General features: G+C 42.9%; 1 protein-coding gene across 3 annotated transcripts in view; it reads right to left on the minus strand.

Annotated features, from left to right (window-relative positions):
* Window positions 1-489: 489 nt before the first annotated feature.
* Window positions 490-12,563, minus strand: part of slc25a11 (solute carrier family 25 member 11) — a 50,244-nt gene continuing 38,170 nt past the window's right edge. Inside the window, exons 7-9 of one of the 3 annotated variants that reach the window (XM_059975063.1) lie at window positions 10,452-10,503; window positions 9,721-9,880; window positions 490-622 (exon numbers count right to left, since the gene is read on the minus strand). In XM_059975063.1, the coding sequence (XP_059831046.1) occupies window positions 9,725-9,880; window positions 10,452-10,503 (208 nt within the window). In that variant the 3' untranslated portion in view covers window positions 490-622; window positions 9,721-9,724. Of the gene's footprint in view, window positions 623-2,464; window positions 9,881-10,451; window positions 10,504-12,563 lie in introns of those variants that run through there. The other 2 variants (XM_059975061.1, XM_059975060.1) reach the window with 2 other exon arrangements.

Consider the following 12,563-nt stretch of genomic DNA (forward strand, 5'->3'; position numbering starts at 1 on the left):
ATCCTGATGGTTGAGGGGTAGTAACTGTTCCTGAACCCGGTGGTGCGAGTCCTGAGGCTCTTGTACCTTCTACCTGACGGCAACAGTGAGAAGAGAGGATGGCCTGGGTGGCAGCAATCTCTGATGACGGAAGCTGCTTTTCTACAACAGTGGTTCAGTTGTTTGTGATCAATGAGCGGGAGGGCTTTACCCATTGTTAGGGCTTGTTCTGGATTTAGGGTATATAGCAAAATATTAACTTCAGCAACCAATCTTTAGACCCGAATGTAAACTGTAGATTACATTTAAAATGCAGCCCTGGACCATAGGCTCCTTAAGCTATGGACACCAGTTAATTGAAAAACCAGACTATGCTGATTAACATTCATTTTGGGTATGCATGGAGTGTAAGTGCGAAGAAGGTGTGGAAGTTGTGTGTAAGTCAAAGGAAGCATTGTAGATATATTGTAAATACAGAATTGTCCTTTGATCTTTAGCATATAAAATATCATGTACTACTGGGTCGAACAGACCTTTCTTTGAAGGAGCCTCAATATGATGCCTGCTGTTCGTTCTTGTTGAATAAACCACTTCTGTATCCACTAACTTCAGCCTCTCTCCGGTGACTTTGTTCACATTACACCTGTGATGTATTGGGTTGATAAATTATGTTGGTAGTTATGTATATACATATGCACATTTTATACTATATCCATCCTTAACCCTCTATATTTTTATATAATCCTTTATAATTGCTGATGTTGTGTGAACACACTACAGCGAATACCTAATAGATGTAAACGTATATGGTGAATAGTTTGTCCTTAATCCCAGGCGAGGATGCAACAGGACAAGGGTTAGGGAAAGAGGTAGATGTTTCCTGATGCTGTGACCATCGTAAATACACACTGGACTTAATAGGCGAACTCCATTTCACATCTGTGGTTTCTGGACACTGAAGATGAATTTCCTAGTTTCCCCAGCAGAATAAAGATTCAGAGTCTGTCTTCATAACCTGATCTTCAGCCCTGTTCCTCACATAGAACAAATTTGCACTACTAATCCAGGTTTTGAGACATCCTATCACCTGTGGTAACTGCATCTATCTGTGGAGCAGAGGATGAAGAGGTGTTTTAATGATTTGTCACTCACTGGGACAGTTTGGAACTACTTCACTGCTTCATCCTGTGAAGGCATTAGGGAGCCATTAACCTGAGCTATGCAATAAAGCTGATCCTGGTGTCAGGCAGAGAACACTAAGGTTGTGGTGCAACCATGATGATGGAATGGTCAATAGGTTTTTTCGATTAAGGGTGGCATGTAACCAGCAGTGCTCCCCTGTGTCTGCTGCTCTTATCTTTTCAAGGTAATGGGGATGTGGGAGGTAATACCAAATAAGTCTACTCATTCTAGGTATCCAAGCCACACACACAAGATATGTGAAACACTCAGCAGGCCAGGCAGCATCTACGGGAAAGAATAAACAATCGACATTTTGGGCTGAGTCCCTGATGAAGTTAGGAGACTGCTCCTGAGTTTTCAGATAGCATTATCCGAGGCAGCAAAGAAAATGATAAGGAATTAAGAGAACTTGATCAGCTAGGTAAGTGGACCAAGAACTGGCAAATGGCTTTCAAGTCAGACAAGTGCCAGGTGTTGCAGTCTGGCAAGGATAACCAGGGTGGGATATAAACGGTAAGGTCCTGAGGGGCACAAGTATTGAGCTCACTGAAAATAGTATCACAGGTAGATAGGCCTGTGAAGCTGGTGCTTGGCACTCTACCCTTCAACAGTCAGGCCATTGAGTATAAGAGCTGGATGTTATGTTGCAGTTAACAAGACACTTGGAGTACAATATACAGCTTTAGTCATCCTTTTATAGGAAAGACCCAAATTGGAAGGATAATGTCACCAGGGCTCAACATCCCAAGCTTTAGGGAGACATTGGAGGGTAAGGTCTTTATTCTTTGAAGCATAGGAGACTGCTATCCTTAAAGAGTTATATAAAATGAACGACAGAGAGACTGATGGTGAATGGATTCAGTCTTGTTCTACAGGGAAACAATTAAAAAACTAGGTGTAGCTTGAAAGCGAAGCAGAGATTTAAAAGGGCCATGAGGAGCAGCATCTTCAGAATTAGATTTAATATTGCTGGCAAGATGTCGTGAAATTTGTTGCTTTGTGGCAGCAGTACATAATAATAAAAACTGATAAATTACAATTTAAAAAAAAGTAACTAGTGGAAAAAGAGAGGGAAGAAACATGTGGGTTGTATATAGCACGAGCTGCCCAGGTGCAATAATATTTAAGGGACGTTTGGGTTATTAGCCAAACATGGGCAAATGGGAGTAGCTTAAGTGGGCATCCTAGCTGGCATGAAGTTGAGCCTGTTTCTGTGCTGTATTACGCTATGACACTCCATCAATCCCATTCCATAACACAGATTGCCAACATTGAACAACTGCAAAGTACCGTAGAAAGTTGACACATTGAAGCAATATTTAATTTATTTGTAAATATTTTCCTTCCAAGTCATTCATTTACTGTGTAATCAAATGTCACAAGATCTAATATCACTATTAGCTTAAAAATGTCCACGGCACCTCTTGTAGATAAGAGGGAACATGGGCAGCAGTACAGAATTTTCACTTGGAACTCTCTCAGACAGAGAAATACAATAGTTTGAAAATTAACAATGATGGATGGTGGTGGGGCGAGTCAAAAGTTGAGGAGTGATATCGCAAAGTGCTGGAAATATTCAACAAAAATACTGGAAATACGCAGTTCACGAGGCAGTACTCATGGAGGAACAGAGATAAGGTTCAAGACCATGACCTAGCATTAAGTTCTTTCACATGTTCACAGATACCGACTACCATTTTCAATGCTTGCTGCATTGTTAACAAAGTTTAATAACTAGGGCAACATTCTCTCCCCTCTCCCACAGGGGAGCAGTTAAGTCTGAAAGTATTTACCAGCAGACTCAAGGAAAGCATCTATCTCTTTTCTAAGACATTTGAACGGTCCTCTACTATAAGATGAACTCTTGACCTGGCAGTCTGCCTTGACATGGCCTTGTACCTTATTGTCTACCTGCACTGCAATTTCCCTGTAACTGTAACACCTTACTCTGCATTTTGTTATATTGTCTTAGCTTGTACAGCCTCAATCCACTACTGTAATAGTCAATCTGATATGCAAGATTTTCATTGTACTCAGTAGATGTAACAATAATAAAACAATTTAACATCCCAGAACCCATTCTTCAGTCTCTACTCCTTTAATAAATAATCACTCTTCTACACACAATCTTGGCAGTCAGAATAATAGCTTCTTCTCAAGATGAGGATCCAGCCCTCTCTTAACTCATCAACAGCTGGTAAGGATGGGGTTAGCTGGTGTTTTTCTATTCCTCACAAACCTGTTGTCTGCTTTTGGATGGTGCGAATGGAGGTGCACAGAGTAGGAAGGAATTTTCCCAACTCACCCCATTCAGTTAGCTATGCCCCTCCTGGGGTACAGTAAAGCACTTTATTAGTAACCTGGAGCATTTATGTAGAACACAAGAAAATGAAGGTGTGTAATACCATGGCAAATAGGGTGACCTCCTGTGGAACACATTCATCTTGGGGGTTACCAGATGGCAGAGAACCATCCAGGACAGCTCAGCAACCAAATCTAAGAGACACACAAGAGACAAGTGCGGAAGTTTGGAGCAAAGCAACAACTACTGGAGGGACTCAGCAGGTCGAGCAGCATTTGTGGAGTTGAAGGGAAGACTGATGTTTCTGGTTGAGACCCTGCATCTTTGAGGCATTAGTCAGCCTGCAGTTGAAGTTTCATGAGCAGTTTTGGGATCCTCATCTAAGAAAGGATGTGCTGGCATTGGAGAGAGTCCAGAGGTGGTTCATGAGAATGATCCTGGAAATGAAAGAGTTAACGTACAAGGACTGTTTGATGACTCTGGGCTTGTACTCACTGGTATTTAAAAGAATGAGCAGGATCTCACTGAAACCTATTGAATGTTGAACGTCCTAGAGTGGACATGTAGAGCATGTTTCCTATAGAGGGAAAGTCTAGGACCAGAGGGCATAGCCTCAGAATAGAATGATGTGTCTTTAGAACAGAGATCAGGAGGAATTTCTTTAGCCAGAAGGTGGTGAATCTGTGGAATTCATTGCAACAGGTAACTGTCGAGACCTTGTTTCTGGGTATATCTAAAGTGTAGGTTGATAGGCTCTTAATTAGTAAGGGCCTCAAAAGTTATGGGGAGAAAGCAGGAAAATGGTGAGTGGGATAATAAATCAGAATAAACCAAAGAAAATCTGCAGATGTTGGAAATTCAAGCAAAACACATCAAATGCAGGAAGAACTCAGCCGGCCAGGTAGCCTCTATTGAAGAGTAAACAGTTTACACTTCAGACCGAGACCCTTCTTCAGGACCATGTCCTGAAATGTCCACTATCTACTCTTTTCCAAAGATGATGGAATGGTGAACCAGTCAATGCGCCAAATGGCCTAATTCTGCTCCCGTCTTAGTATCAGTCAATCTGAAACGTCTTGTCCCTACAGCAGTTTTCTGTGCCAAACCAAAATGCATGTGGAAGAACTTACATTTATGCAGTACCTTTCTTTACCTCAAATTGCATCACAGCTAACAAAGACCTATTCCTGTCTGTCACACGAAGCAAACTGTGGCAGGTAATTTGTGCACAGTAATTTCTGATGAAAAGATAGTGATGTTGTTTGAGGATTAATTATCAGCCCAGATACTGCTCTTGCTCTTCTTCCATAACATCATGAGTTCCTTTCCATCCAACTGAAAGGGCAGATGGGAAGCTCAGTCCATCTTCACAGTTGATAAGTTAACTTTGCCAACACAGTAATCCTGTGGTGCAGAAACGACTGAATGATGGTTTCAAATGCCTGGAGTGACTCTCAAATCCCAGATCCTCCATCACTGAGAAGCACAGTGTGATCAATACAGCCAGCACACAAATTAGGCTAGACTTATAGGAAGATGTTGATACAAGGGATGTTGACTCCTAAACAAGTTCAGCCTTTGAATCCCTTGGGTAAATGTTGTGATGGCAGAAGCTTCCAATGGTACCATTAGCGGTATTTGTGGGTTAAGGTATCTTCAAGTCTACTTGAATGGTTTACATATATTAAACTAATGTAAATATGTTGTTAGCATATTTAACTTTTGATGGCCTTTGCCATTGCGCTTTACTTGGAGGATACTATTCCAAGTAATTTTGACTTTCCCAATGTGATGTGACCCGCCTGCTGTTAAAACTTACAGAAATGTTCGGACATTGCAGTGACCGATTCCAACCTGTGCCTTGCCTCAGGCACCATGTCGCTAACCCCCGATGTGAGATGAAGAGTTTGGCTGATGCATGCCCTACAAAATAAAAGAACCTTAAATGGAAAACTCTGCCATCTCCACCACCTACTCTGCTGTTGCAGCTCCTTCCTTTCCTAGGTTGCCCCCACCCCCCATTCCATCCCCTGGACACAATGACACACACACTCACTAAAGAAACTGTACGTCCACACCACCTATCTGCTCTGCTTTGGTTAGAAGCCATCGACTTATACAATATGAGAAGGTGTAAGTGTTAGCATCAGGGGCCTATTGAAGGTCGGAGTGAGAAGATAGAAAGAGGAGATCTGGGTAAATCTGGTCTTTTTCTGCAGCTCAGGCATGGTGAGTATCAGTGTTCTAGCACTACCAAAGGTCTGGAGAGAGAGTATAAAAGGAGCAGATTCAGGTAAGGCCTATCATTTCTGGCTGCACAGGATGGGCAAGTATTGACATCAGAGACCTACTGAAGGTTGGACTGAAAAGAGCAACCTGGGTAAATCCAGTCTTTTTTCATCGGTTCAATCATAGTGAGGTTCAACTTGTTCAGACAAGGGGGCCTCACTGAGCTGGTCCTATTTGCCTGCATTGCAGTTTACTTGCCTCTACAGCCTCCTCTGGCAGCTTGTTCCAGAACCCATCACCCCCTTGGTGGAAAGTTATTCCCCAGGTAACCTTAAAAATTCACTACTCTCACCTTAAATCTATTGCTGTCATTTATCTAAGGAAAAGACTGTGTCACCTCATCTAAGCCCCTCATGACTTAATGAAATTTTAGTATTAGTAGTAGAGTTGAGTATGATGTTCTATTGGTGGGTCCCAGGTGGCAGTAGAGGCTGATCCAGGATCCACATATCTGGGATGTTATGGTGAATTCCCTTAATGAAGAACGCCTCTATGTGACTTTGTTTAACATGGGAAGGTTGATGCATGAGCAGCTGCCACATGGTCTTTGACAGATTAGGGTTAGGGTTCAGTGACATGGAATGCAAGACATCACTGCTGTAGCCTTCCTCAGCCTTCACTAGTTGTGATGTGTCATCATCTTCCGCCAGCTCCACTGCTGAGATCTTGCCTGAATTGCTCTTTGTCTGGAACCTCCCTCTTGCTTACCACCATGGCTGACCCTACCAGGAGCTAAGTGCCAGATGTCTGGAGCAGTGGATCCACGGACCCTTCAGTTAATGGTCAGAGTCCATGGCATAAATAAGGCTGTGCACCCTTGCTCTAGAAGGTCACCCCCTTAGCCTCTTATGCTCTGGAGGGGAAAAAAGCCTCAACTTATCCAGTCTCCCTACATAACTCAAGCTGCTTAGTTCTAGCAACATTTAGGGAAAATGAAGTAAGGGAATGATTATTTAAACCTTTACTGCAGCAAAAGGTTTTCTCTAATTCAATTTGTTGCTTCTCGAGGGTTTTGTTAGGTGCAATGAAGGGCAGGGAAAACATCTGCCTGATGTGCCTTTGAAACACAGGTCTATAACAGCCAGTAACATTTAACAGTCTTTTAGATAAGGCCAGTGGAGAGGGATCTGTGAAATAAGCTAGTGAAGCTCTTAACCTCCAAACGGACCACAACACTGGAGTAGGGTTTGAGGCTTGTGTGCTTCAATAACCTAGAGAACTATGTTGGCTGGATTCTATATGTATGTGGGAAGATATGGACAGACAGCGATGGAGGATCTTCATTGCTGCCCTACATGTCAGTGGCATAATGGGCAATAAGTACAGTCGGCCCTCCTTATCCGCGAGTTCCACATGTGCAAATACAACCGACCACGAATTCAGAAAACCCGGAAGTTCTCTTCTAGCACTTGTTCGAGCATGTACAGACTTTTTTTCCTTGTCATTATTCCCTAAACAATACAGTATAACAACTATTTTACATAGCATTTACATTGTATTAGGTATTATAAGTAATCTAGAGATGATTTAAAGTATATGGGAGGATGTGCGTAGGTTACCGTGGATCGGGATTGAAAAAAAATCCTAAGTTCGCTTACTAAGTAAGTTGGAACAGGTACATCCGGTATTGTTTAGCATCAGTCAGTCAGATGTTTGGCTTAGTATATATTTTACCTTTCTATGCATATAAAACACTTAAGAACATATGTTTCAGCACCAGGCTTGGAAATGGAGGTTCCCGAGTTCGATCCAGTGACAGATCACCCCCGAGCACACTCTCCATCTGTGCCTGGTTGATGTGGAGGATCAAAACCCCAAAACCCAATAATTAAACCACTGCATTGCTTAGTAATAATTGTAGCTTTCATCGGGGCAGGGCCTTTCTCACTTTATCCTTTAAAATTGTTCTGAACATTGACCGACTGTAACCTAACACTTTTCCAATGACTGATGGCGTTTCACCTCTTTCCAACTGCTTTATTATTTCCACTTTATTTTCAATTGTGATTGTGATTATTTTCGTGAACAGAAACACTGTGGATTCAGAGCTCCGCCGCTGGGTCCTAATGTCCACCGCATTGAGACAGGTTGAATAAGGGACTTGAGCATCCGCATTTTTTGGTATCCACGAGGGGTCCCAGAACCACTCCCTCGCGGATAAGGAGGGCCGACTGTAATCTCTTGAGGACCTGAGCTCATCCATTTGGCAATGATTGACTTGTTAAAACAAGTACAACTTGATTTACTACACCTTGGGTAGGAGGAGATCAAAGACCTTCGTTTGTAACATCTGTCATGCAAGTTAAATGTTCGGCATACCTCCTGCTGTAGAAACTTGCATAATAATGAGTTCTTCAGAGACTATCTCTTTGTTAATAGGTGAGGGGGAGGACCTGTACTCCCAAGCACAAACCTCAGTGAACTGTGCAGTAGAGCAGGAATTGAATGTAAACCCATTACACTTGTAGTTTGTGTGTCCAGGCAGAGAATAACTGGAAGGGGATGAAAGGCTGGGATCGATTAAACATTTACAACAGGCTGCTGTAGTGGCACCAGTGTGATGTTGCTTAAGCCTGCTATCTTGAGCCAGAGTGGTGAGCAGTGGAAAAGGGGGTGACATTCATTCCTTACCAACCCCTCCACCACCACCACTACCCCCAACTTGCCCAACCCAATGGTAGGCTTCAGAACAAAGACACAAGCCTTTGGCCTGTTTAACCACCAGTCCAAGGATTCAGACAAGCAAAAGCAGACAAATGGGATTAATGTAGATGGGCATAATGGTTGGCATGTACAAGATGGGCTGAAGGGCCTGTTTCTGTACAAGTCTACATGACAGTTGGGACGGAGGGTCTCAGTACAAGTCAAGACTGGTTGACTGGCTACTGGGTCAATTTTCACAATGGGAACAGGAGATGGGATCCCTGTAAATATCCACTATGGTAGAATAAACAACTTCCCAAAGCTCTACCTCCTTTGCTCCTCACCTCCACCGTGCAGGCCACCAAGACCTAAGAGTTCAGACAACAAGGGTTCCTTCCCAACACATCTCCAATTCTCATCTTCAAAGGAGACTAGTCCTGGGAGATCCCTTTGAATGGAAGGGCTAGAACAAGGGGAGGCATGATCAGTGAGAGTTAAGTGTTTTTTTTAAAAGAGATACAGGGTGGTAACAAGCCTTTCCAGCCCAACAAGCCTGTTTTTTACAATTATACTCATGAGATGTATTAACCTACTAACCAGCATGTCTTTGAAATGTGGGAGGGAACCGGAACACCCTGAGGAAACTCATGTGGTCACAGGGAGAATGTGCAAACTTCTTACAGATAGCAGAAGGAATTGAACCTGGATTCTGGCGCTGTAATAATGTTACAGTAACCGATCTGCTCAAGTTGTTAATGAAGGCATCAGGAAGCAATTCCCCATCAAGAGTCTGTCAGATATCTGAAGAAGCTGTTGAGACTAGGGTGGGATGAGGGGTCTGGGGATCAGGGAACCTGGGGTTAAGTTTGGAACTTTGGGACTGACGAGAGTGTTTCAGCAGGGATAAAAGCCTAAACTTTTACAACATTTGAATGTCCCAATATGTCCCACTGCCAATGAGTCAACCAGTTTGTGCTCAGCAATATGATAATCTGATGATGTTAATTAAGGATTGGAGCATTGAGGCAAATTACCCATGATGTAACTGAAAGTTCAAAAAGGTTTAAGGGACAGATGGGTCATGCATCTTTGAACTGTGCTCAGGGAACGGAGTGTTTCCCCAGGGCAAAGGACAGTGCACTCTTGTTCACATTCTCATAACCACACAGACAACGGGCTTCTAACCCCTGACATTCAGGCAAAGTAAAATATCAACCTAACCTTTTGAGTGGTCAATAGTAGATCTGGTTATGTGTTGTCCTCCTAACCCACCCCTCCACTCCCAAATTGTTTAAACCCCTGGCAGCAGAGGCTAAAGGAGTCACCATTTTATTTATCCAAGAAGTAGAGCTTGTAATATTTGTTCATCTGCTCCAGGAAGATGAAGGTGAGGACTGTGTGTGGACCCAAGCGTGCGTAGTAGGGAGTGAAACCCTTCCAGAGGCTGAAGACACCCTCGTGTCGGGTGACCTTTAAGAGGACGTCCTGGGAGACAAATGAGAAACAAAAGAAACTCAGAGCTGGGACTTAACCTTTGCTGATCTTGTCAACCCTGCTTTCCCACTATGTGTCCATTACCCTTTGTGCCTAACAACATGAGTATCCACCACCCTTGGAAGAATTCCAAACACCGGCCTCTTCACTCTCAGACACAACAATGCCTCCTGGCTCCAGAAACAGCCTATCAGAATCAAGCCAGTCATTCCCTTCAAGAACAAAATCTTAAGGACTATGGTAGATACAGCGTTGAACCAATAGTTATTGTTCAATCCCAAGCACAAGGAAGTCTGTAGATGCTGTAAGTCCAAAGCAACATATACAAAATGCTGGGGAATCTCAGTCGGTAAGGCAACATCTATGGAAAAGAATAAACAGTCGACATTTTGAGCCAAGACCCTTCTTCAGGTCCTTATGAAGGGTCTCCACCTGAAACATCAACTGTTTATTATTTTCCATAGATGTTGCCTCCCACATTTTGTGTGTGTTACTGTCCAAGTCCTGTATAAACCCTCACTCCCGACTGTGATGTCAATGAGAATAAAACAAGGTTCCTCACCAATCCATTCCTGTACTCTGGTTTGCCATCGATCATCCGCATATTTTGAATCCTGTGAAGTAAACAAGATAACTTTAACTTCCCTGCAACCTCCAGCTTAAACAAAAGGGGAGAAGAGAGGCTGAGGGAAGGGAGGGGTGAACAAAGTATTGAAATCCACTGATATAAAAATAAACCCTCTCAACCCCGATTGTCCAACAAGGACTACCCAGGGGTGGTTGTGAAATATCTTTACTACCAAGTTCTTGGATTTTGGAAAGACCCTGAGAAGTCTTAGATGCCTTTCATAGTAGACGATCCACAATCAGAACATATTTTACTCCAGCTTGACCTTCCTCTCCTGTTCGCTCTCCGATCTCTAACCATATATTTATTTTCATTCTGTTTCTATTTCTTTAGCAGTTTGGGTTGGCTTTTAAACACCGGCGATTCTGCAGACGGTGGAAAACAGAGCAACAAGCACACATACAAATGATGGAGGAAAATCTTGCCCCCTTTCTATCCAGTCCTGATGAAGGCTCTTGACCCAAAACATTGACCATTTATTCCTCTCCATAGATGCTTCCTGACTCATTGAGAACCCCTGCTCTAGTGTGTAAGTGAATAGTAGAATCTGGTAGGAGTTTGATGGGAATGTGCAGGGAATAAAAAAATGGGATTACTGTAAATGGGTTGTGGATGTTTATCATGGAGTCAATGGGCTGAAGGGCCTATTTGTGTGTAGTTCTAGTCACCCAGCTAAAGGAAAGTTGTCATTAGGTTGGAAAGGGTCCAGAAAAGATTAACGAGGACATTACTGGACTGGAAGGCTTGAGCTGTAAGAGGTCGGATTGTTTTCCCCTGGAGTGTAGGAGGCTGAGGGGCATACACAAAAACACAAAGGGTGTAGGTAAGGAGTCACAGTCCTTTTTCCAAATCATCATCAGCAGCATTATGTGCTGTGTTGTATGACATAGGCAAATGTCTATCCATGACCATGATAGTTTTTGGCAATTTTAACTATAGAAGTGGTTTGCCATTTCACTTTTCTCCGCAGTGTCTTTACAAGGCAGGTGACCCCAGCCATTATGAATACTCTTCAGAGATTGTCTGCCTAGCGTCAGTGATCGCATAACCAGGACTTGTGAAATGCACCGGCTGCTCATATGACCATCTGTCACTGTTCGCATGGCTTTATGTGACTCTGATCAGTTGGGCGGGGGGGGGGGGGGGGCGCGCTATGCAGGTGTTACACCTTGCCCAAGACTGACCTGCAGACTAGTGGAGTAGTGGAGGGAAGGAGCAGCTTTGCAAGTGACGTAGTTCCACCCCGTCACCCCATTTCCCAGGATAGGAGAGTCTAATGCTACAAGGTATAGACTTAAGGTGAGGGGAAAATTTTAACAGACTTCAAGGGGTGACTTTTCCCCCCATAGATGGCTGTATGTGGAACAAGCTGCCAGAGGAAGTTGCAATTACAATGTCTGTACAAGCACATGAATAGAAAAGGCAGAGAGCATGCGTTCCCAGCCTGAATTCCATGGACCCCTTGCTTAATAGGACTGGTCCATGGCATAAAAAAAGGTTGGGAACCCTTGGCCTAGAGGGAAATGGAAAAAAGACAGGCAAATGGTATTAGCTGATAGACATTATGGTCAGCAGGAACAAGTTGTACCGAAGGGCTGCGTCAATCTATGATTCTATGATTCATTGACTACAATGTGCCATCACACCCTCCCACAGAATGGACAATACTGTTGGAAACCACTGTTATTTTTTAGTAACACTTTTTATAAGATTTGTACTTTTCAACAAATTTATGTATTTGTCACATACGTGGTAGTTCAGCTCCCTTACTGGTAGAAAGCGATATAGTAGCTAAACTAATGGTTTATCACCTTTCTCATTTTTCATTGGCTAAGTAGCATATTACCCACATGATGTAATTGTTTTAATTATGTAGTCTATTAAGTAGTTTATTCCTCTTACTTACAAAAGTATTAGATTTTTCAGAGATGCCATTTTGGCTTCTTTATACCTTTAGCATAGTTTCTCAGCTCTTTATTTAACTTGCTTAGTATTTGTATGATTGTTTGTTCTTTAAAGTAAACTGAAATCTTAGAGTTAAGACTG

This window comes from Hypanus sabinus, chromosome 7, assembly GCF_030144855.1.
Source record: "Hypanus sabinus isolate sHypSab1 chromosome 7, sHypSab1.hap1, whole genome shotgun sequence".
In the NCBI taxonomy this organism is placed as follows: domain Eukaryota; kingdom Metazoa; phylum Chordata; class Chondrichthyes; order Myliobatiformes; family Dasyatidae; genus Hypanus; species Hypanus sabinus.